Source organism: Saccostrea cucullata, unplaced genomic scaffold (genome assembly GCF_032062105.1).
Source record: "Saccostrea cucullata isolate Sc308-1 unplaced genomic scaffold, CSIRO_AGI_Scuc_v1 ctg1, whole genome shotgun sequence".
NCBI lineage: Eukaryota > Metazoa > Mollusca > Bivalvia > Ostreida > Ostreidae > Saccostrea > Saccostrea cuccullata.
The window spans coordinates 1,437,513-1,464,027 of record NW_026920581.1 but is presented as its reverse complement, the minus strand read 5'-3'; the positions used below and the strand labels follow the sequence as shown (position 1 = coordinate 1,464,027).

The 26,515-nt window shown below is 35.1% G+C and overlaps 2 protein-coding genes and 1 long non-coding RNA gene across 4 annotated transcripts; 2 read left to right on the top strand and 1 right to left on the bottom strand.

Moving 5' to 3' along the window:
• Positions 1 to 2,883: 2,883 nt before the first annotated feature.
• On the top strand, positions 2,884 to 9,492 carry LOC134251901 (uncharacterized). Its single transcript, XR_009988841.1, has 5 exons — positions 2,884 to 2,986; positions 3,091 to 3,363; positions 3,465 to 3,537; positions 9,249 to 9,339; positions 9,444 to 9,492. It is a non-coding gene; the product is annotated as an uncharacterized LOC134251901 (long non-coding RNA).
• A 4,321-nt stretch (positions 9,493 to 13,813) lies between these two features.
• LOC134251883 (uncharacterized) lies at positions 13,814 to 17,084 on the top strand. 2 transcript variants are annotated; one of them, XM_062734310.1, is made up of 9 exons: positions 13,814 to 14,181; positions 14,559 to 14,721; positions 14,896 to 14,962; positions 15,221 to 15,292; positions 15,477 to 15,521; positions 15,846 to 15,884; positions 16,249 to 16,317; positions 16,426 to 16,470; positions 16,759 to 17,084. In XM_062734310.1, exons 1-9 carry the CDS (start codon positions 14,021 to 14,023, stop codon positions 16,932 to 16,934), a joined length of 837 nt encoding a protein of 278 aa, XP_062590294.1. In that variant the 5' UTR covers positions 13,814 to 14,020; the 3' UTR covers positions 16,935 to 17,084. The 2 variants fall into 2 exon arrangements, with proteins under 2 accessions (XP_062590294.1, XP_062590298.1); XM_062734314.1 differs by lacking the exon at positions 16,249 to 16,317.
• Positions 17,085 to 17,353: 269 nt separating this feature from the next.
• On the bottom strand, positions 17,354 to 22,004 carry LOC134251542 (putative nuclease HARBI1). The gene is made up of 4 exons (XM_062733952.1): positions 21,777 to 22,004; positions 19,246 to 19,580; positions 18,533 to 18,787; positions 17,354 to 17,813 (listed from the first exon to the last, which is right to left on the bottom strand). The coding sequence occupies exons 1-4, from the start codon at positions 22,002 to 22,004 to the stop codon at positions 17,588 to 17,590; spliced, it is 1,044 nt and encodes a 347-aa protein (XP_062589936.1). The 3' UTR covers positions 17,354 to 17,587.
• Positions 22,005 to 26,515: the final 4,511 nt, after the last annotated feature.

The window sequence follows — 26,515 nt, the reverse complement described above, 5'->3', positions numbered from 1 at the left end:
TAGTAAGTGTATTGTATTGTTTGATTGTTAGTGATGTATTTTCAGTTGAATATGGTGAGCATGGTCCACCAAGAGAGGTGTGCACATTGAAGATGCACTCAAGTCAAAGTCTGAATAGACAGTGCTAGTACGTGGTACCAGTTGCTAATGTCCCGGGTTTCTTGTATGCTATAGACAAACCCAGTGGATTAAAAAAATGATTTGAGCCATTCACTCATAAAACTTCAGACTGTGACTTGTACTCAATCTTGGCTGTGATAAAAGCCAACAAACAACACCGATTGAAGTATACTTGCCAGCAGTACCCAATTGAAAGATGGTAAGTTTATTCTGTTGTCTGATTGTTAATGATGTTGCATTTACAGCATAGTAAAATAGTAAGTTTATTGTATTGTCTGATTGTTAGTGATGTTGTATTTTCAGTTGAATATGAGGAGCATGTCCTACCAAGAGAGGTGTGCACATTGTAGATGCACTCAAGTCACAGTCTGAATAGGTAGTGCTAGTATGTGGTACCAGTTGCTAATGTCCTTGGTTTTGTCTATGGTATAGACAAACCCAGTGGATAAAAAACTGATTTGAGCCACTCTCTCATAAAACTTCAGACTGTGACTTGTACTCCATGTTGGCTGTGATAGAAGCCAAGAAACAACACCGATTGAAGTATTCTTGCCAGCAGTACCCAATTGAAAGATGGTAAGTTTATTCTGTTGTCTGATTGTTAATGATGTTGCATTTTCAGCAGAGTAAAATAGTAAGTTTATTGTATTGTTTGATTGTTAGTGATGTTGTATTTTCAGTTGAATATGAGGAGCATGGCCCACCAAGAGAGGTTTGCACATTGTGGATGCAATCAAGTCACAGTCTGAATAGGTAGTGCTAGTACGTGGCACCAGTTGCTAATGTCCCTGGTTTTGTCTATGCCATAGATAAACCCAGTGGATTAAAACACTGATTTGAGCCACTTATATATAGAACTTCAGACTATGACTTGTACTCCATGTTGGCTGTGATAGAAGGCAAGAAACAACACCGATGGAAGTATTCTTGACAGCAGTACCCAAATGGATGATGGTAAGTTTATTTTATTGTCTAATTGTTAATGATGTTGTATTTTCAGCATAGTAGAATACTAAGTTTATTGTATTGTCTGATTGTTAGTGATGTTGTATTTTCAGTTGAATATGAGGAGTATGACCCACCATGAGAGACGTGCACATTGTGGATGCACTCAATTCACAGGGTGAATAGATAGCGCTAGTACGTGGTACCAGTTGCTAATGTCCCTGGTTTTGTCTATGCTATAGACAATCCCAGTGGATTAAAAACTGATTGGAGCCACTCACTCATAAATCTTCAGACTGTGACTTGTACTCCATCTTGGCTGTGATAGAAGCCAAGAAACAACACCGATTGAAGTATACTTGCCAGCAGTACCCAATAGAAAGATGGTAAGTTTATTCTACTGTCTGATTGTAAATGATGTTGTATTTTCGGTAGAGTTGCATAGTAAGTTTATTGTATTGTCTGATTGTTAGTGATGTTGTATTTTCAGTTGAATATGAGGAGTATGACCCACCATGAGAGACGTGCACATTGTGGATGCACTCAAGTCACAGTCTGAATAGATAGTGCTAGTACGTGGTACCAGTTGCTAATGTCCCTGGTTTTGTCTATGGTATAGACAATCCCAGTGGATTAAAAAACTGATTGGAGCCACTCACTCATAAATCTTCAGACTGTGACTTGTACTCCATCTTGGCTGTGATAGAAGCAAAGAAACAACACTGATTGAAGTATACTTGCCAGCAGTACCCAATAGAAAGATGGTAAGTTTATTGTATTGTCTGATTGTTAATGATGTTGTATTTTCGGCAGAGTCGCATAGTAAGTTTATTGTATTGTCTGATTGTTAGTGATGTTGTATTTTCAGTTGAATATGGTGAGCATGGCCCACCAAGAGAGGTTTGCACATTGTGGATGCACTCAAGTCACAGTCTGAATAGGTAGTGCTAGTACGTGGCACCAGTTGCTAATGTCCCTGGTTTTGTCTATGCCATAGATAAACCCAGTGGATTAAAAAACTGATTTTGAGCCACTTATTTATAGAACTTCAGACTGTGACTTGTACTCCATCTTGGCTGTGATAGAAGGCAAGAAACAACACCAATTGAAGTATTCTTGCCAGCAGTACCCAATTGAATAATGGTAAGTTTATTTTATTGTCTAATTGTTAATGATGTTGTATTTTCAGCATAGTAGAATAGTAAGTTTATTGTATTGTCTGATTGTTAGTGATGTTGTATTTTCAATTGAATATGGTGAGCATGGCCCACCAAGAGAGGTGTGCACATTGTAGATGCACTCAAGTCACAGTCTGAATAGATAGTGCTAGTACGTGGTACCAGTTGCTAATGTCCCTGGTTTTGTCTATGCTATAGATAAACCCAGTGGATTAAAAACTGATTTGAGCCACTCACTCATAAAACTTCAGACTGTGACTTGTACTCCATGTTGGCTGTGATAGAAGCCAAGAAACAACACCGATTGAAGTGTTCTTGCCAGAAGTACCCAATTTAAAGAAGGTAAGTTTATTCTCTTGTCTGATTCTTTGAAATGTTGCAATTTCAGCATAGTAAAATAGTAAGTGTATTGTATTGTTTGATTGTTAGTGATGTTGTATTTTCAGGTGAATGTGAGGAGCATGGCCCACCAAGATAGGTGTGCACATTGTGGATGCACTTAAGTCAGAGTCTGAATAGGTAGTGCTAGTACATGGTACCAGTTGCTAATGTCCCTGGTTTTTTCTATGGTATAGACAAACCCAGTGGATTAAAAAACTGATTTGAGCCACTCATAAAAACTGATTTGAGCCACTCACTCATAAAACTTCAGACTGTGACTTGTACTCCATCTTGGCTGTGATAGAAGCCAAGAAACAACACCGATTGAAGTATACTTGACAGCAGTACCCAATTGAAAGATGGTAAGTTTATTCTATTGTCTAATTGTTTGAAATGTTCTATTTTCAGCACAGTGAAATAGTAAGTGTATTGTATTGTCTCATTTTTAGTGATGTTGTATTTTCAGTTGAATATGAAGAGCATGGCCCACCAAGAGAGTTGTGCACATTGTAGATGCACTCAAGTCACAGTCTGAATAGGAAGTGCTAGTATGTGGTACCAGTTGCTAATGTCCCTGGTTTTGTCTATGCTATAGACAAACCCAGTGGATTAAAAACTGATTTGAGCCACTCACTCATAAAACTTCAGACTGTGACTTGTACTCCATCTTGGCTGTGATAGAAGCCAAGAAACAACACCGATTGAAGTATACTTGCCAGCAGTACCCAATTGAAAGATGGTAAGTTTATTTTATTGTCTGATTGTTAATGATGTTGTATTTTCAGCATAATAGAACAGTAAGTGTAATGTATTGTCTGATTGTTAGTGATGTATTTTCAGTTGAATATGGTGAGCATGGCCCACCAAGAGAGGTGTGCACATTGTAGATGCACTCAAGTCACAGTCTGAATAGGTGGTGCTAGTACGTGGTACCTGTTGCTAATGGCCCTGGTTTTGTCCATGCTATAGATAAACCCAGTGGATTAAAAAACTGATTTGAGCCACTCACTCATAAAACTTCAGACTGCGACTTGTACTCCCTGTTGGCTGTTATACAGGCCAAGAAACAACACAAATTAAGGTATACTTGCCAGCAGTACCCAATTGTGAGATGGTAAGTTTATTCTCTTGTCTGATATTTTGAAATGTTTTAATTTCAGCATAGTAAAATAGTAAGTTTATTGTATCGTGTGATTGGTAGTGATGTTGTATTTTCATTTGAATAAGAGGAGCATGGCCCACCAAGATAAGTGTGCACATTGTGGTTGCACTCAAGTCAGAGTCTGAGTACGTAGTGCTAGTACGTGGTACCTGTTGCTAATGTCCCTGGTTTTTTCTATGATATAGAGAAACGCAGTGGATTAAAAAACTGATTTGAGCCACTCACTCAGAAAACTTCAGACTATGACTTGTACTCCATCTTGGCTGTGATGGAAGCCAAGAAACAACACCGATTGATGTATACTTCCCAGCAGTAGCCAATTGGATGATGGTAAGTTTATTCTTTTTTCTGATTGTTAATGATGTTGCATTTTCAGCAGAGTTGCATAGTAAGTTTATTGTATTGTGTGATTGTTAGTGATATTGTATTTTCAGTTGAATATGGGGAGCATGGCCCACTGAGACAGGTGTGCGTATTCTGGATGCACTCAAGTCACAGTCTGAATAGATAGTGCTAGTACGTGGTACCAGTCGCTAATGTCCCTGGTTTTGTCTAGGGTATAGACACACCCAGTGGATTAAAAAACTGATTTGACTTTGAGCCACTCACTCATAAAACTTCAGACTATGACTTTTACTCAATCTTGGCTGTGACAGAAGCCAATAAACAACACCGATTGAAATATACTTGCCAGCAGTACCCAGTTGATTATGGCAAGTTTATTCTCTTGTCTGATTCCTTGAAATGTTGTATTTTCAGCAGAGTAGCATAGTAAGTGTATTGTGTTGTCTGATTGTTTGTTTTGTTGTATTTTCAGTTGAATATGAGAGGCTTGGCCCACCATGACAGGTGTGCACATTGTGGATGCATTCTAGTCACAGTCTGAATAGGTAGTGCTGGTACGTGGTACCAGTTGCTAATGTCCATTGTTTTGTCTATGGTATAGACAAACCCAGTGGATTAAAAAACTGATATGACTCACTCTCTCATAAAACTTCAGACTGTGATTTGTACTCCATGTTGGCTGTGATAAAAGCCAAGAAACAACACCGATTGAAGTATTCTTGCCAGCAGTACCCAATTGAAAGATGGTAAGTTTATTCTCTTGTCTGATTCTTTGAAATGTTCTTTGAAATGTTGTAATTTCAGCATAGTAAAATAGTAAGTGTATTGTATTGTTTGATTGTTAGTGATGTTGTATTTTCAGTTGAATATGAGGAGCATGGCCCACCAAGATAGGTGTGCGCATTGTGGATGCACTTAAGTCACGGTCTGAATACTGTACAGCAGGAAATTAACTTGCGGAGGTAATATTCGCCATATTCGCGGGAAAAAAAATTCCGCGAATTCAACATACAGTGAATAATTCTTGTAAAGATTTATAAGGATAAACTGAAATTTTATTATCATCTATGATTAGATGTAGACTGCCATTATAATTATGAGAGTGTATACAAACACGTAGTTGTTGGTGTTTTATAAAACTTGTCAATTGTTAAATTAATTTCTATGGCTAACGATTACGGTAGTTTTGCCATCTAGTAGACGTGCAATGTAATTATTTAATTAAACAAGCTTGTATAATTTCACCCGTATGTATCGTTCAGTCATAACCTTTATTCAAGGCACTTGCGAAGTAAACGGTGTGAAGACAATTAATTAATTTCAATAGTATAATTAAAAGTTCAACAATTTGACTAATACTTTTTTTTTATTTGGACTCGGAAATAAAAAAAATATTCTGAATGCGTTACATTATGTTGACTTCAAAGCGGGATCAGTCCCGTGTTTCGTTATTATTTAATCGGGCTCAAAATTGACACAATATATGTAGACTTGCCTTTCCTGTCTGAAATGTGCGATTTACATGAACAGACTTTCGTAAGATACAGACGGAAAATAACAGTTCACACAATATATACCTAAAGAAAATGCTTGCAAGTACTGTTAAAAAATCTGATTGTTAGTGATGTTGCATTTTCATTTGAATAAGAGGACACAGACTACCAATTATTTTGCTATACATTCCTTTATACTATAAAAAATGATTAAAAAAATTACACCAGCTCAACTTACCTGAAACTTGGCACAGAGTAAGAAGAATTCAAGTCCAAAAATTTTTCAGACTCTCAGGAAAATTCATCGCATGCAGTTCCTGCTAAGGCATCGCAAATAACCCCTACCCTGCTTTTTTCACTTTCTCTTCGGGGATAGGGTAAATATGGGCCTCTTTACACCCTTCCTACTACGCGCGCAAGTGCAAAATTTCACATATTAACAATTTTTTATTTTTTTTCAAACCCTCTCCTTTCCATCTAAACCCAGAAATAACATCAGTCCACCCCATAAACACCCCAAAGAATTTTTAAGAAAAAACCTCTATTTTTAAACTGGAACTACTTGAGTGGTCAATGAAATAGGGGTAAAATTAGTAGTCTGTAACCTAATAAGGACACAAACCTTGTCTGATTTTGCTGAAATTTGACATGCTGGAGTTTTTTGTATCTACAAAGTGGCCGGTGAAGTTTCATTGAAATTGATGATTCCTAAGCAGAGTTATGGCCCTTTAATTGATGTGCTGGAACACCTTAAATCAGAGGGTAAAATAAGCATTAGGCACACAGTTCTCAGATTTGAAATGCTCACAGCTCACATGCATGACAGTTATTTTCTTTCCTTATATTTTTGTATACTAGATATATATGTCCTACACAAATTTCAAGAACAAAACTTAACCTATTGCATAAGTAAATATTTTAAACAATTTTTCAAAAAAGTACCTTCAAAAAGCATAAAATTCTTGGAAATATTAAAAATAAAAATATTTAGCACATTTTAATTTTAGTAAAACAAATATTAAAAAATTCTACAATATATAGGCTATAAAAAATTAGTATAAAAGTTAAGGGAAAGAGATTAATACCTTTGTTATAAGCAGATTATCCAACCTGGTCAATTCAGCCTCTGTCAGGAAGTGGTACTTACTACTCTAATTGGATTATCCCTGGTCATATTTAGACTTCTTTGATGGGTATTTCTTGTAACAATATGCATTATTAGATAATAAATACCAAAAATTCTGTGAAATTTTGGATTTTATAATTCTGAATTTACAAGAAAAGGAATTTATATATGCATTTTACCTACAAACATTCTTCAGGCTGCTGTAAAAAAAAGGGAGGCAACTCTGCACTGTAAAGGTACCAAAACAAACAAAATGATTAAAAAGCATGTCTATATACTTTCAATGGTTCAGCATAGAAAATACATACCATGCCTGTGTCACCTATAATCACTCCTGGAGATGCTTGGAAGCTAGAACAGGGAGGGGGGGGGGTAGAGAAGGTTCTATTAAAATGGAGTACATAAATTCTGTCTGTCTTGTGTATCACTATTTCTGCACAGTGTTTATCCAAAATCTTGAAAACATATGTCCTTGTCAAAAACTGATGATTTTGTCTGATATGCGACCACCGACAATGATGTCCAAGATGCCACAAGAGTAGAAGAAGTCAGTAGGACCAAACATCCCATATGAAATGTTGAGCACCTCACTGACCTCCCCTGTCTTGGACAATCACAGATCAGTGCCAGCAATCAGACAGCAGATATTCAATTCCAAAAGAAGAAGGAAAAAGAGAAAGTTTCAGAGAGTACACATTGATTGGCAAGAGATGATGATGACAGATGAAAACAGTGTAAAAAAGAAATCAAACACACAAAAAAAAATACAAACTTAAGAGTCAGTTGACTATATACCTTTAACTTGGCTGTTGTGGACTGCAATATTGTTGACAGCTGTATCTTGTTTTCTGAATGATCATTGTCTCTGCTCCTGGTACAAAATTGTTCACTTCTGACTGGCAACTGGCCTGATTTTTTATGAAGCCACCCATCCAGGCTATAACTGCTTGCAATCCCACATCAGTCAGTAGAAATGAGCCACTGAAAAAAAAATAAATTTTTAAGAATTTCAACTTTAGTTCACATTCATAATTAATAAGTAATTGTGTCAAATTAATAAGTAACTGTGTCAACTAAAATTACAGACACCAAGTAGCCAAAGTTTTGAGAAATTAGGCATTACTTTCCTATTAACAACAGTGTAATCTGAACAATCAAATGTTTAAAACATACCTTGGTTTTTGAACTCCATTTGGCATTTAAAATAGCAGGATAGGTGAGGAATGGGTTTTATGTCACCTACAACATTATATATAGAATCAAAATTCATATTGCATAAATTTTTGACACACATCAATTGCACACATTACGTCATACCTTTGACAAGCTGAGCAGGTGCCCCCTCCCCCTTTTCAATTATTTAAATCCATTTAACTTCTCCAAAATACAATTTTTTCCATAAAATTTGTCAACAATTTGCATAATTAGTTCCAAATTATCCAAAAAGTGCCAATAAATTGATTAACGTGAGATTTGACCTTTGACCTCATAGGACACAGACTACCAATTATTTTGCTATACATTCCTTTATACTATAAAAAATGATTAAAAAAATTACACCAGCTCAACTTACCTGAAACTTGGCACAGAGTAAGAAGAATTCAAGTCCAAAAATTTTTCAGACTCTCAGGAAAATTCATCGCATGCAGTTCCTGCTAAGGCATCGCAAATAACCCCTACCCTGCTTTTTTCACTTTCTCTTCGGGGAAAGGGTAAATATGGGCCTCTTTACACCCTTCCTACTACGCGCGCAAGTGCAAAATTTCACATATTAACAATTTTTTATTTTTTTTCAAACCCTCTCCTTTCCATCTAAACCCAGAAATAACATCAGTCCACCCCATAAACACCCCAAAGAATTTTTAAGAAAAAACCTCTATTTTTAAACTGGAACTACTTGAGTGGTCAATGAAATAGGGGTAAAATTAGTAGTCTGTAACCAAGAGGAGCATGGCCCACCAAGATAGGTGTGCACATTGTGGATGCACTCAAATCAGAGTCTGAATACGTAGTGCTAGTACGTGGTACCAGTTGCTAATGTCCCTGGTTTTGTCTATGCTGTAGACAAACCCAGTGGATTAAAAAAACTGATTTGAGCCACTCTCTCATAAATCTTCAGCCTTTGACTTGTACTTCATGTTGGCTGTGATAGAAGGCAAGAAACAACACCGATTGAAGTATATTTGCCAGCAGTACCCATCTGAAAGATGGTAGGTTTATACTATTGTCTGATTTTTTGAATTGTTGTATTTTCAGCAGAATAGCATAGTAAGTGTATTGTATTGTGTGATTGTTAGTGATATTGTATTTTCAGTTGAATATGGGAAGCATGGCCCACTAAGACAGGTATGCGTATTCTGGATGCACTCAAGTCACAGTCTGAATAGATAGTGCTAGTACGTGGTAACACTCGCTAATGTCCCTGGTTTTGTCTATGGTATAGACAAACCCAGTGGATTAAAAAACTGATTTGAGCCACTCACTCATAAAAAGTTCAGACTGTGACTTGTACTCCATCTTGGCTGTGATAGAAGCCAAGAAACAACACCGATTGAAGTATACTTGCCAGCAGTACCCAACTGGAAGGTGGTAAGTTTATTCTATTGTGTAATTGTTTGAAATTTTCTATTTTCAGCACAGTGAAATAGTAAGTGTATTGTATTGTCTCATTTTTAGTGATGTTGTATTTTCAGTTGAATATGAAGAGCATGGCCCACCAAGAGAGGTGTGCACATTGTAGATGCACTCAAGTAACAGTCTGAATAGGTAGGGCTAGTATGTGGTACCAGTTGCTAATGTCCCTGGTTTTGTCTATGCTATAGACAAAGCCAGTGGATTAAAAAACTGATTTGAGCCACGTATTTATAAAACTTCAGACTATGACTTGTACTCCATCTTGGCTGTGAAAGAAGGCAAGAAACAACACTGATTGAAGTATTCTTGGCAGCAGTACCCAATTGAAGATGGCAAGTTTATTCTAATTGTCTGATTGTTAATGATGTTGTATTTTCAGCATAGTAGAATAGTAATTGTATTGTATTGTCTGATTGTTAGTGATGTTGCATTTTCATTTGAATAAAAGGAGCATGGCCCACCAAGATAGGTGTGCACATTGTGGATGCACTCAAATCAGAGACTGGATACGTAGTGCTTGTACGTGGTACGTGTTGCTAATGTCCCTGGTTTTGTCTATGCTGTAGACAAACCCAGTGGATAAAAAAAACTGATTTGAGCCACTCACTCATAAAACTTCAGCCTTTGACTTGTACTTCATGTTGGCTGTGATGGAAGTCAAGAAACAACACCGATTGAAGTATACTTGCCAGCAGTAGCCAATTGGATGATGGTAAGTTTATTCTCTTGTCTGATTGTTAATGATGTTGCATTTTCAGCATAGTAGAATAGTAAGTTTATTGTATTGTCTGATTGTTAGTGATGTTGTATTTTCAGTTGAATATGGGGAGCATGGCCCACCAAGAGAGGTGTGCGTATTCTGGATGCACTCAAGTCACAGTCTGAATATGTAGTGCTAGTGCAGGGTACCAGTTGCTAATGTCCCTGGTTTTTTCTATGGTCTAGACAAACCCAGTGGATTAAAAAACTGATTTGAGCCACTCACTCATAAAACTTCTGACTGTGACTTGTACTCTATCTTGGCTGTGATAGAAGCCAAGAAACAAAACCAATTGAAGTATACTTCCCAGCAGTCGCCAATTGGATGATGGTAAGTTGATTCTCTTGTCTGATTGTTAATGATGCTGCATTTTCAGCAGAGTAGCATAGTAAGTTTATTGTATTGTCTGATTGTTAGTGATGTATTTTCAGCTGAATATGGGGAGCATGGCCCACCAAGAGAGGTGTGTGTATTCTGGATGCACTCAAGTCACAGTCTGAATATGTAGTGCTAGTATGGGGTACCAGTTGCTAATGTCCCTGGTTTTTTCTATGGTATAGACAAACCCAGTGGATTAAAAAACTGATTTGAGCCACTCACTCATAAAACTTCTGACTGTGACTTGTACTCTATCTTGGCTGTGATAGAAGCCAAGAAACAAGACCAATTGAAGTATACTTCCCAGCAGTAGCCAATTGGATGATGGTAAGTTGATTCTATTGTCTGATTGTTTGAAATGTTGTATTTTCAGCAGAATAACATAATAAGTGTATTGTATTGTCTGATTGTTAGTGATGTTGTATTTTCAGTTGAATATGAGGAGCATGTCCCACCATGAGAGATGTGCACATTGTGGATGCACTCCATTCACAGTCTGAATAGATAGCACTAGTACGTGGTACCAGTTGCTAATGTCCCTGGTTTTGTCTATGGTATAGACAAACCCAGTGGATAAAAAAAAACTGATTTGAGCCACTCACTTAAAGAACTTCAGACTTTGACTTGTACTCCATCTTGGCTGCGATAGAAGCCAAGAAACAAAACCAATTGAAGTATACTTGCCAGCAGTACCCAATTTAAAGATGGTAAGTTTATTCTATTGTCTGATTGTTAATGATGTTGTATTTTCAGCATAGTAGAATAGTAAGTGTATTGTAATGTCTGATTGTTAGTGATGTTGCATTTTCATTTGAATAAGAGGAGCATGGCCCACCAAGATAGGTGTGCACATTGTGGATGCACTCAAATCAGAGTCTGAATACGTAGTGCTAATACGTGGTACCTGTTGCTAATGTCCCTGGTTTTGTCTATGCTGTAGACAAACCCAGTGGATAAAAAAAAACTTATTTGAGCCACTCACTCATAAAACTTCAGACTATGACTTGTACTCCATGTTGGCTGTGATGGAAGCCAAGAAACAACACCGATTGAAGTATACTTGCCAGCAGTAGCCAATTGGATGATGGTAAGTTTATTCTCTTGTCTGATTGTTAATGATGTTGCATTTTCAGCAGAGTAGCATAGTAAGTTTATTGTATTGTCTGATTGTTAGTGATGTATTTTCAGTTGAATATGGGGAGCATGGCCCACCAAGAGAGGTGTGCGTATTCTGGATGCACTCAAGTCACAGTCTGAATATGTAGTGCTAGTACGGGGTACCAGTTGCTAATGTCCCTGGTTTTTTCTATGGTATAGACAAACCTAGTGGATTAAAAAACTGATTTGAGCCACTCACTCATAAAACTTCTGACTGTGACTTGTACTCTATCTTGGCTGTGATTGAAGCCAAGAAACAAAACCAATTGAAGTATACTTCCCAGCAGTTGCCAATTGGATGATGGTATTGTTTGTGATGTTGTATTTTCAGTTGAATATGAGAAGTATGGCCCACCATGAGAGATGTGCACATTGTGGATGCACTTAAGTCACAGTCTGAATAGGTAGTGCTAGTATGTGGTACCAGTTGCTAATGTCCTTGGTTTTGTCTATGCTATAAACAAACCCAGTGGATTAAAAAGCTGATTTGAGCCACTTACTCATAAAACTTCAGACTGTGATTTGTACTCTATCTTGGCTGTGATAGAAGCCAAGAAACAACACCGATTGAAGTATACTTGCCAGCAGTACCCAATTGAAAGATGGTAAGTTTATTCTCTTGTGTGATTGTTAATGATGTATTTTCAGCAGGGTAGCATATAAAGTTTATTGTATTGTCTGATTGTTAGTGCTGATATATTTTCAGTTGAATATGGTGAGCATGGCCCACCAAGATAGGTGTGCACATTGTGGATGCACTCAAGTCACAGTCTGAATAGGTAGGTAGTGCTAGAAATTGGTACCAGTTTCTAATGTGCCTAGTTTTGTCTACGCTATAAATAACCCAGTGGATTAAAAAACTGATTTGAGCCACTCACTCATACATTTTCAGACTGTGACTTGTACTTCATCTTGGCCGTGAAAGAAGCCAAGAAACAACACCGATTGGAGTATACTTGCCATCAGTACCCAGTTGAAAGATGCTAAGTTTTTTCTATTGTCTGATTGTTTGAAATGTTGTAATTTCAGCAGAGTAGAAAAGTAAGTTTATTGTATTGTCTGATTGTTAGTGATGTTGTATTTTCAGTTGAATATGAGGAGCATGGCCTACCAAGACAGGTGTTCACATTGTGGATGCACTCAAGTCACAGTCTGAATAGGTAGTGCTAGTACGTGGTACCAGTTGCTATTGTCTCTGGTTTTGTCTATGCTACATGTGTAGATAAACGCAGTGAATTAAAAAACTGATTTGAGCCACTCACTCATAAACCTTTAGACAGTGACTTGTACTCAGTCATGGCTGTGATAGAAGCCAGAAATAAAACCAATTGAAGTATACTTGTCAACAGTACGAAATTGGAAGATGGTAAGTTCATTCTATTGTCTAATTGTTAGTGATGTTGTATTTTCAGTTGAATATGAGGAGCATGACCCACCAAGATGGGTGTGTGCATTGTGGATTCACTCAAGTCACGTACAGTCTGAATATAGATAGTGCTTTTACGTGGTACCATTTGCTAATGTCCGTGGTTTTGTCTGTGCTACATACAAACCCAGTGGATTAAAAAAATTGATTTGTTTTGCACTCACTCATTAAACTTCACACTGTGGCTTGTACTCCATCTTGGCTGTGATAGAAGCCAAGAAACAACACCAATTGGATATATTGATTGAATATTTTTGTAAGTGCCATTGGAGAATTTTTCACTCTAATAGAGACGTCATCGTTATCGTGAAGTTTTTAAAATTTTTACCTTTACTCGGCATTAAGGGCTATTGAGCAGTAAGGGATTTTTATCGTGCCAACGTCTGCCGTGACAGGGGACCTCGCTTTTAAGGTTACTTCCGAAGGACCAGCAAATTTCACTTCAAAGTGCCGAGTGCATGGCGAAAGAACAGGTGCTACCCATTTTTTATTGACTTAGGTCAGAATGGCTGAAATTCGAACCCCCCAATGACGAAGCGAGCGCTCTAACGACCGAACAACCACTTTCCGGTGGAAAGCTGCAAATTTTGTCCTCTGCTCGGCACTCAGGGCCATTAAGGAGAGAGATTTTTGCACCACGCGGACAATGGTCTGATTGTTAGTGATCTTGTATTTTCTGTTAAATATGATGAGCGGACATCTATTCACAAAAAATCGTAAGTTTACGACTACGACTTGAACTTACGATAATCCTAAGATAAAAGTTAGGAGCTATTCATGAAAGTGGTCGTAAGATCGACACATTGTCGTAAGTGAAAATCGATCGTAAGATTTTTTCTTTCTTGGTTACCGACACCTGCTCATGCGCAGTAAGCTGTGCGGGAAAAGTGAAAGTAGCAGACGAAATATAAACAATGGAGAACGCTGCGGCTGCACGGAAGAGGAACTGGAATGAAGCAGAAATTGCCCTGTTAGTGGAACAGGTCGAAGATAAACGAGATATTTTAAAGGGAAAGTTTTCGTCTTCCTTAACTGCGGCTGATAAGTCCGCCGCATGGACTTCCATAATGAACAGGTAGGCAATAGCCACAAACTATGAAAAAAAATCCAAGTTTCCCTTCAAAAAAATCATTTGTTTGATATATTGCAAGAATTTGGTAACTAATTAAGTATTTCATTGACGTTATGCAAACAATGTACAAGTACGGGACCAGTCTTCACGAAAACCCACTAGCCCGACGCCCGAGACTAGTTGGTCTGGGCTAGTAAAAATTAATTGTTTCAGACGTATATAAAAAAGTGTTTTTGCACAGATTAGATTAATCCAACATTTTATTCTTTCTATTTCATTAAAAACTTTTTCTCTCATAACTTTTATTTAATCATTTTTTTTCTCGCATTGAAAATATAAATGACATTCTTGTTGTACAGATCTATCTATTTTATTTGCAGTATCAATGCCATAGGAGGATGTGGGCGAACGTTGAAAGAAGTGAAAAAGAAGTGGCAGGATATTCAGTCCTCCACGAAAAAAAGGGAGGTGGAGAGGTTAAAAACACAACGGCAGACAGGCGGAGGTCCACCCCCAACAGATATAAAAGATTGGGAGAAAAAGGTTTTGTTTATCAATGAATCTTGCAAAATAATACAGAAATTGAAAAAGCACAACACATGTAAATAAAATGTTTATTAACCATTATATTTAACTAAGTGTGTTTCTTATTTAATGATGAAAATAAATAATGAGTTCATATATTAAATGTTTAATTTTTGATTAATTTCATTCTAGATCATTGGAATAATGTCCAATACTGTGGTCTCTGGCATTGCAGGGGGGTGCGACAGTCTTGTTTCAGGTTAAATTCTTTATTGTAAATATATGGACAAAAATATATACTTGCTTTTGAAAATGGCATATGATAAACAATTAATGTTAGTATGTGATTTGTTTATAAATATAAATGTAGATAATGCTTTCTGACATATACATTTGTACATGTAAACATAAATTATATTTATAGTTATCAGTGGCACTTGATTATTTTCATAATGATTTAATATCTCAGTTACGTTAGTATCCTATCATAAAGCAAGTGATATCATTTCTGTTATAGACAGTGAATGTGCTGTATTTCCAATCCGGTCAGCTTCATTCCTGTGCACAGAGGCAGTTACAAGCTTAGAAGGTATGAAATAAACTATATCGTAGACCTATGCTAACTTTAACTTTAAAAATACCACATTCCCTTTTTCCCCGAGGTCACATATCTCTTTATAATCAGAGTTGATTGATATGCAATTTTGAACATGTGTTTTGTTTGTGATGAATTTTCAGTACATGTATAACATAACCTATATAATATTTTGTAGCATGCAATCCAGAACAAGAACATCCGCAGAAGCAGTTTGACACAGGTGATTTAACACTCCTTCTTGTAGATGATTATAAATGAATTATATCTCGATTCTGAACTATTTTTAACAATATGTTATTTCCCTGGCAATGCAAGACAGTTATGAATATATGCACTTTTAAACACAGAATTAATTTATCATCATGTTCATCAAACATTATTAATCACTGAAATAAATTTTCTATCATATTAATGTCTAGTTTTTGTTTCTGCTCTTTTTTTTTTTATTATTATTTTTTTGTAAAGTGTGGTTAAAAATCTTCACTCTAAAATGTCTGTTATTTATCTTTAGTACATGTGTAATATACCCTTATTAATTTTGTAGTGGACGAGCCAGCGAAAGAACAGAGACAGTTTAACTCAGGTGATTTAAAACATTTCTTTTATTCTAGTTGTCCTTAAATTAAGGTCCATAAACCCTCTACTTACTCATATAAAATGTTGCTTAAACCGTAATGATTTTCCAAAAGAAATGTATTTTGTAAGTATAATACAAACAATTATAGCATAACTTGCGGGGCAATATTTGACAAAAAAGACACTTCAACTTGGCCTTTCAATAAAGGAACAATAGACATTTATGTCATTAAGAGTTATCTCTCTCTTATCAGAGAATCAATGTCCCTTAATATCTGGATTTTAGACAAATTGTAACATTCGTATAATTTACCTGTCAAACCAATTCATGAATAAAGTCTCAACAATTTTTTTTTCTTTTTCTGGTATAGTGATGGTTAAAAATTCTCATTCAGAGGTAGCTAGTACTTCAGGCACAGATCTTGACAATAGCAATTTCAGTAAGTAAATTATATTTTGTTTCGAATTTTGAGATCCGTTTTTTTTTTTATTTATCGGTAACAAATTATTTTAAGAATATCCTACATGTTTCACTTTTGTTTTGACAGACAAGAAGCAAAGTAGAAAGTCACATGTACAGGAGAAAGGGAAAGGTAAATTATTCATTGTATTGCATAAAGATTTACTTAAAGATGCAATTATTTCCCCTGTACTGTAAGATTCCTCTTGAGCTTTTTTTTTATACCCCCCCCCCCTTTTCCCTCCAAAGACTTTTTTTAAATTTGTGAATTTTGGGATTTTTTTATGTATAATTAATGAATATGAATTTAGTTAAAAGTTATGTTGCAAAAATGTTTTCTGTGATTTGGAGTTTAAAGTCTGCATACATGTTAAATTTTGCATGCTTTAATGCATTACGGTATATAATGAATTTCTTATAGGTGACACGTCTGAGCTTCTCTCCATACAAAGAGAGATGGTGATCTTGATGAGAGAGGATCTTGTCATCAAAAGGAAGATCTTGACCTCATTCGAGGAGTATGTTGCTCTAAAGAAGAAAAAACTAGACTTACATCTAGAAGAGAAGGTCAATGGCCCAACTTATTTTGAATTATAAATATTGAATTGTGACACTTGTGGATAATTTTAAATATGTTGAATATAAGCATCATATTGCACATATTAAATCTCTGAATTAAATGAAGATATACATGTTTTAACATCTTTTACAGTTTCAGTCCAAATTAGTTCCATTTTTAAGTAACTTTAACCTGATTTAAATTTTTATAGAAAAAAAAATGTGATAATGTTGTAAAATATTAATGCTTTATTTTACAGAAATGAAAAATGCATTAATTTACATGTCATTGAAAAATTGTTTGTATTAGTCTAAAACAAATCCAGTTAAAAACAGTTCTTTGTACAAATCAATTTTCTAGTTCATGAATATTAAAAAAAATATATTAATGTTACATTACGTTTCTTTTTCTTCCTGTAAGGATTTTATCATCAAAAAATTAGATACATGTACTTTGTCTAAAATTCCACTAATGTTTTATTAAAGTATGGCAAAGCTCTCCCAATTTTGTGACCCCAAAACCCGAGCACAGCTAAAATTTACCAAATATCATTATTTTATAGCAATTAATTAAAGTTATTGTCATGTTCATCAATGCAAATAATTAATACTGACAGATGTGAAAAGTCAATGATTGAAAGTCATCGATACCCGTTAGAAAAAGGGGAAACATCTAATTTCTTCAACTAGCTTCATGCAAATAATTGGACAAGTCTTTCTCTTTGCTGGGATCCGTCCCGATCAGTGTTAATCTCAATGTCATTCTCCGCATCATCCTGTGCGTCCTGGTTGCAGTCAGGGGCCAGTAAAGGGACCTTTTTGTCTATGCACCAGTTGTGAAGTTTAATCGCCACACTTATGACCTTAATGCATTTATGGGGTGCAAAAGGCAAGCAACCTCCTGTCTTGTGCAAACATCTGAAAATGTAAGCATTTTTTTTTATAAGATTTTGTACAAACGAAGAGCCAAGCCTTTCCCCCAGAGGAGATAATTACAAAATAATGAAAAAAATTATGGCATCATTGAAAAATCTTCTCAAGAACCAATTGACCAGAAAAAGATGAAAACATTCTCAGGTGGTGCAGTTTGAAACTTGTTCAAATAACATTCAGGTATCGTGGAGCCACAATGGACTATGTAAGTTTTACATATGAATATATAGGAAAAATCTTCTCAAGAACAGCACATCTCTGATTGGTCATATTTATATGGCATCATCCTCAGGTGGTGTAGATTCAAGTTCAAATCATGACCCCAATGGCCTTGGGTAGGATACCATGGGGCCACATCAAACTTGAAGGGTTAAAAGTCGGTTTGTAAAAAAAAATATACAAGCTTCCTAAGTAAGTGTTGATTCAATTTCGTTCAAATCATACCACCCTCTCCAATTTAGAAGTAGGTCGGGACCACTTATTCACCTAAGCTTTTCCATACTAAATTGATGTTCGCAATTTTCCTCCCCAAGGGGAGATAATTAGCCACACTGCTCTGTTCCCTTGTTCTTTTTTAAACTCGGAAAGTAATAAAGTAAAAGATAGCGATGGTTATGCATCAATTTGATAAAATAAAGTTACTGTAGTGCATTAATTAAATGATTTAGAGTTTACAATGTTCCATGATAAAGAATTTTTTATACCTGAATCTAGACTTAAGGACGCCGAACGCCCTTTCAACAACTATCCTTGTTTGACTGTGAGCCCTGTTGTACTTTTCTTCTGCCTCGGTTTGAGGGTTATTCTTCGGCGTCATCAAGAAGGACTTAAGGGCGTAGCCGGAGTCGCCAAGAAGCCATCCAAGATGTTGATTTTGTAGGAGCTCATACAGGTGACACTCTCGAAAAATGAAGCTGTCGTGCACTGAGCCAGGCCACTTGCACACATAATTTGTGAATCTAGAAAATAGATTATACGTTATATTTTATCTTTTTTGATCACCTTGCTCTGATCAATCAGGTGACCAACTGCTATCTTTAAATTTTTCTTCTATTAATTTATCATTCTTTATATGCATTTATAAATATAAGTGTTAAAACAGGACCCCCCCACCCCACTTTCATTTTCTGTGAAAATTATCAAGAAATAAAGTTCTTAATAGGTCAAGAACAAGGACAGTGACTTTGTCATGTGTTTTTGAGAAAGTTATCTTTCTTTTTCAGTAAATTTCTTTCGATTATAGGTTTTTATTATACCCAGGTAAAGCCATTGGGCCTCCTACTTCAATACTATTCAAACTCTTAAATAAATGGTATATTTTAAGTCAATCAATGGACCAAAGGAAATAAATAATTTAAAGTAAATATCCGAAATGATGAAAATTTTAAAATGAACAAAATCATGTTTATCAAGTTACCTTAACGTTGCGTCGACGACCCCCTGGACGTTAAGGGCATGGAAGCCCTTCCTGCATACATATGCAAACTCATCTTCTTTTGGCGCTAAAATTGGAACCAGAGTGCCATCAACAGCTCCTATTACTCCGGGAAAATTTGCTATGTTGAAAAACTTTGTTTTAGTCTTGATGATTTCCTCATTTGTTGTGGGAAACTTCACATTATTTAGTTCAGAATCTAAGGCCAGCAAAACACTCCCAATAATCCTTGAGACCGTAGGCTGAGATATTCCGTGTAAATCTGCGCATTCTGACTGGAAATCTCCCTTTGCTAGGTAACGCAGACACACTAATAACTGTTTAATAAATAAAATAAAATTCAAGGAATTTTGGTCCCCCGCTTTCGGTGTCTTTGTGAGTGAGATGTAATTTTTTTATGACATGTGTGTAATATGAACACCTTATCATATGTCATTTGTTTAGAAATCATCACTGAACTCCAAGGTCAAGGTCAAAGGGTTAAAGTTCTTGGCATCCAATGAAAAGTCTTCTCACAAGGTTAAAGTTTTTTCATAAGTACGAAAAATATCCAAGGTCAAGGTCAAAAGGTCAAATTTGGTGGTACCCCAAAAAATGTCTTATTATAAGGAATACACATGTGAAATATGAAAGTCATACCCATGATAAAAAAAACTATTTCGGAAAAAAGGGGGGGGGGGGGTCCTCTACCTACATATCCACAAAAATACTACTAAATTAATAACTAGATAATTCTTTAAGATGTATATAATTAAAATATGCCATAAACTGCTTGACTGACAATACAATGCATTTACATTAAGAACGCTAACTCTTGATTCCCGCCTAATTTTCCACCCATTTATTTCAACCTTAAGGTGTAATATCCCTCTGATAAGAGAGATAACTGTCTGAAGACAATTTTGATAAGAGAGTTAACTCTCCGAAGACGTTTTCCACGAAATTCAATAAGTTATCATGTTAGATTTTACAGATTTCATTTATCAGAACAGCTTTCTAATCCAATTTTATCGAATCTGTTCAATTGTACAAATGCTGATTTCTAGTTTCTATTACCATTTTTTTTTTATTAATTATTTATAATAGTTTACTTCCAACATTTATACCTAGTTCGAATGAAAAATTGACATATTTCTATCTCTTAACCACTGGCCTTCAGATCGCTTTGGTCTGACCGACATGTATAATTTTTTTTTTGTACATGTCAGTCAGATCAAAGCGTTCTGAAGGCTTGTGCTCTTAACGTATAATTAATTTTATTGTTATAAAAATTTAATATGCAAAATTGTTTATAACCATGTAATTAATATTTTGTTTCATAGAAAAAAAAATATTTTCAAGAGCGCTAAGAAAGATAACTCTTGTTATTTTATAAGCACAGAAAACAATCGGATATCCTGATTTAAAAAGCTAGCTCTTTAAATAGAAAGGGGGGATGTTAGACAATATTCTTCCTTGATGGTGAGTTTCAATAAACACAATTGATATTATATCACTTTATTATTTAATTTCTCATCTATTATTTTGTTGTTTATAGTCAGGTTAGGGCGGATGTGAAGAGAATTTTTTACGTTTTGAATTCGAAAATATTTACAAAACATTTTTTAAACGTTGTTTACACAGGCACCCGACGTTACTTATTTTTCTTTCAATAAAAACAATATACCAATATTAGGTAGGGAAAATTTTTCTTATTAAAAGAAAAATAAGTAACGTCAGGTGCATGTGGTTGTTTATATGCGTAAGTATGCCGTCTTTTAAAAAAAAATCACAGTGAATAAAATGCTCTCTCTCTCTCTAGATGTATTATATACATATATAATAAATGGAAGTCATAAGAATTAACGCTTGCGGCTTTTGCAAATAAAATTGCTTATAGTGCATATAGACGTATTATTTGTATTCTTTTAAGTTATTTTACATGCAACTTTTCTCTACACGGCTTTCTTCATGTTTCCCGCCTGTTTTCGCCATTTCCTCATATTCCGTTCTGTGCAATATACAGTACAAACCGGGGTAGGTGAAGTTCTAAAATTTTTTGATTATGATTGATTTTGAGATATTTAGGTTAACGTAACGAATACTTTTGATAAAACAAAGACACACAAAAAAGGGGGAGGTATATAGGAGACATAGTGAGGGTTGGAGGATGAGAATTTTGTTTGAAACTTAGTTAGTCCTTTTACATGTAAAATAAAATATTGTTATATAGAATACGTGAGTTAAGGTTACTAGACAATTTGAAATTGATCATATACTGCTATTTTTCTTGGGCAGGAATGCCTGTATTTGATAGTCACTTGGAGTTTCTTTTTTCTTTTTGTCGGTAAAATTTGACATAGACCGGAGTTCAGGTATAATTATAATCAAATCATGTTATGATAATTCACAAGGATATGATATATTATATATAAAATATATATTTTTAGAAATGATATGTCAATGAAAAATAATTATAAATTGCACCATGTGATATCCTTAAAAATGTTCTTTTTAGATTGATTTTTTTTTACCTGTGTGATATCAGGAACAGCACGGCTTCGTGCTGTTGGTCTTTGTAGTCTTCTTTTAACTGAATTAAGGAGCTCTACTATCTCCTGTCTCGGCAAACGGTACCTAGCTATTGTGTCAAAATCGGACAAATTGTCTAAAGGATTTGTCCGATCTCTGAATTTCCGTGGTCGCGGGGGTTTCCTTCTTCTCTCGCTTGCAGCAGACATAATCATAAAGGTTGCAGCCATATTGGAATCGTAACCATAGCAATATAAGACTTACGTCTGCTCAAGACTAGACGTAAACTTACGACAAGAATATGACGTAACGTCAATCGTACGATTTTTTGTGAATTGGCAAAATCTTACGACAAAATCTTACGACTGTCTTACGACTACGATTAGTCGTAAGATTTTTTGTGAATAGATGTCCTGAGATATGAAAACATTCTCAGTTTATTAATTCATTAGTTGATTTACGATAATAAATTCAGTTTTTAAAAGTTGATCCCCGCGGTAAGGAGGGACCTCTTTGGGGGATCGTAGTTTTACTTGGAAATATCTATGAAAAAAACTTGATTTTTTTTCTCAATTACAATTTTTTAAAATTCTTTTTATTACATTTTCAACGTTGAAATATTGTAATTATTCATTGAATAAAAGTGATATCCTGTCGCAGTGTATTGTAAAAAATACTCCCTGGCCTGTTTTAAAATAGAGAGAGTAAGTCTAAAATCGCCCAAGTTTCTCCAATTAGGCTCTTGAAATCCATGTTTATTTTGCAATCGCTAAATTAAGCTATGATGTCTCAACTGCTCTATTATGATGGCCTTTGACTTTCTGTTACAAAAAGACAGAGGCACGGGGAAAATAAAAAAAAATGTAACAAACAGAAAATTCAATGTTTTGTAGTTGAATATGAAATTTATTTCACGAGTGGAACAGGATTTTTTTTTATATTTTCACGAGTGCGAAGCAGAAATAAATTCGATATTCAACTACAAAACATTGAATATCCTTTCTATATCTCAAACTTTGTAACTTATGTAATATAGGAATGTTTTATATGCAATTGCTTGGCCCATATGTCATCAAGCTTAAGAAAAATCTTTTTTCTGAAATATAAAAGTAATTTTTTTTTGTTGATCCATTCCACTTTGTATTGAGCTAGAAAACATTTACAACATCAAGAGTAAATAATTAGCCAATATTCAATTTGTTAATATTTACTTTTCAAAAAGAGTAGAAAATAAGTATGATAAGGTGAATTTTTGGTCCTCGGGTCATAGTATATCGTTTATGTGGAATGAAATACACACACACACACACACACACAGAGAGAGAGAGAGAGAGAGAGAGAGAGAGAGAGAGAGAGAGAGAGAGAAGCATGCTTTGAGCTCTCATGATTAGTTTGTAGCACTTTCATTATGGGATTCTTACAGTATTAAGAATAAATCCAGCTCTCATAGTTAATTTCCTGTTTTCCACAATTGAGTTGAGATGAAAATGTATTGATTCTGTTAACAATGGGGACCCAGATACACACTTATAACCTTGCAGTTCAAATATCCGTTCATATAAACAATAAGACATAGTAATTCATACCTTAAGTGATCCGTTAAATAATCTGATATTCAAATTAAAGGTTTTAAGTTATCTACATCCTTTACTATATTCTGTACATGAAATATCAATTTAGTTTCGAAATAATTACACGATGAGAGATGGCCACCAATAGCAAATTTAAGTGGTCCATAATCAAACGAGACAAAAGGTTTCATTGCCGTTCTGGTTTTAAAAGTGTATTTTCAATGATGAGAAGAACGCCAAAAACATTTATTAAATTTAAGCAGGTCCCAAGGAACGTAGAACAAAGCGGGGGACCACCCCTACCCAAATGTAAACTTACCGAACTAAAAAATCCTATTTTGTCGGATTGGGGGATGAGGGGTTTAAAATCTTTCTCTACTTTCTATAGATATTATTGTTATAATTTTTTTGTACTTTTATTTTTTATGCGTCCGAAATCGAAGATTTTACGTACAGTGTGTATATATCTAGCTGTGTCTAGTTGTCTGTTTGTCCACAATAATATTATTCTTGCCCATAACTTTTGACTGGTTGGGGCTATGAATTTCATATTTCACAGGCGTATTCCTTGTCAAGACTTTTCTTTGTTACTGCCATATTCGATCCCTTGACCTTGGAGTTTTACCTTTTTCAACAAAAATACCAATCTTTAACTTTGGCCATAAATTTTGAACAGTTGATGCTAAGCTTTCATACTTCACACGTGTATTCAATGTGACAAATCCTTTCAAGTGGTATATATATCTTTGACCTTGACCTTAGAGTTTCACCTACTTTGTAAAAAAAATTCAACACTGTCCACAACGTTTTAAAAGTTGAATCTAGAGCTTTCTTATTTCACATGCATATTCATTGTGAAAATTCCTTCCACTTGATATCAACAGTTTTAACCTTTTGACCTTAACATTGGAGTTTGACTTGGTTTTGAGAAACTTATCCTTTATCGTAAGCTACAATAAGGAGACACTTGTTTGTTTGTTTTATTTTTTGAAAAGAAAATGCTGCAATTTTGCCCGTACACAAAAAATTTGTGGACTTCAAAATGACAATTAACAAAGTAAAATAATTTTAAAATCTACCATTTAAATTGTAAAACTTCTTTTGAAAAATAGTTTCAGAAAAAGTACGGGACCCCCCGCCCCACCTGCGGACTATTGGCCTAACCTGGCTACTGGTAAGATACGTTAAGACAAGTTCATGAATTAAGTAAAGTTTCGATATGCTCTTATTAATCCTATGTTGAACATATCTGTTGGTGTCTATCAAGTTGCTCTATTATTTTTGAACACTTGACTTTTTTTTAAACTTGCGTAAACTGTTAAAGTTAGTCAGTTAGGTCAAAGATTAATGTGGAACGGATTGGATCAGAAACCCCTGACCCAGAAGAAGTCCTTCCAGATGTATGACATTTTCATTTAACATAAAATTTTCGTTTCTAACATTATTACTTATGCCAAAACCATTTCCCTAGTGTTCTTGTAAAATAACCTTAAGTCAGGTTCTTGTCATTAGCTTCTTCTTCCAGTATATATGTTTCTCTGCGACTGGAAAATGTTCTAAAAATGCTACACTTATTTCTTTGACTGTTTAACCAACATTCGTTAAAAGATCCTTTTATATAAAGTATGGCGTTTCGATTGGCGCTTTCTGTTTTATGCAAAGTGTATAGCTACGATTCTCCAAGGTCAAGACAATATTTATATCAAGTTGTAGGTGTAACTGTAATAAAATAGAATACCAAGGATATCTTAATTGCTTCTAGAAATCAGATATTTGTTTATAAAACCAACCATTTCCATTAAACGCGACACTGATCTTCGTGTTGCACATCAATAATTCTTATCTGTTTTCTTCCTGGAGACCTTATGACCATTTAAATTCATATCTTAGAACACTTGACACTGGGGGCTTTGGTTATCAATATATGTGTTATGGAATGCTCCAACAATCATTACAATTCAAACGCATATATTTCAAAATCTCTGAAGCCTTTGTTCAGATAACTTTTTGTGTCGGCTATCAAATCTCTTCAGAAGGTTGATGTGTTAGTGCTAATCAGACAATTTTATTGGGACATATATTTCCTGATGAACTCGGGGAAAACAACTGTATCATTGCCATATAATTGGCTGCACAGTAACAGACAAGCAGTAAATGGTATTGCTTTTATTTCATTCCCCTGATTGCCCATTGGTTAATTAACAACATAGTGTGGCATACACTAGTATAAAGAGTCGGTCTCGGTTCTCCTAATCCGTGACATTTCTCAAAATTCTTTAAATCTGAGCTGTATCATCCCATGTTTTATCAAACAAAGAATGTCAGGGGAAATCATACATGTATGCTTATAAGTGTAGTAAAAATGAAATGTCATCTCAGCTGAAAATAAACTTTAGCTTTACGTAAAAGCTAAGAAGACAAACAGAACCAAAAGAATTGATCGAATTGATACAAAAATAACATGTCAAACACCCATGATTTCATTTTGATTAACCAAACTTTGATTTAATTTGGTAACAACGTGAATGCTTACATTGCCGTTGTTATGCTCGAAATTCAATATCTAAATTCAAACTTTTAACTTGACACTAGATATGCAATTGTAAGAAAATATTTGCGATGGCAATTTTCTCTAAGTTTTGTTCACCAAAGCTCTCTATGGGATTTATTCTGCAAAAGAGAGAAAAAATGTATTTAAAATAAATGTTTCGAATGCAAATGTTCACCCTGCATGATCTATCCCAGGTCTTACAAAATATGCAATGAACAAGTTATCGTTAAACTTCAAAGTAAATAAACCATAGTTTTTAGAGTAGAAGCATGTGGTAATTACCTATTCATATCTAACTGACAGTTTTAAACAATTAATTACCACAAAAAATAAACTGTCAACAGGATTTAATGAATTTCCAATAAATACAGATATTTTGACGAAAATTGTACACGAAGCCTGCGTGATGCAATGGTTAGAGCGTTTGCTCTAAGAGCAGTAGAGTTAGGTGTTGATCCTTACGTCAAGGCTTCGACTTCCACTGAGGAACATGAAGACCGCAGTCCTTCGGATGAGACCATATAAAACCGAGACTCCCGTGTAGGTTTTAGCACGAAAAGTGACGGTAACTGCTCATAGGCCATAAGTGCCGAGTACAGGTCCAATTTTACAAACCTCC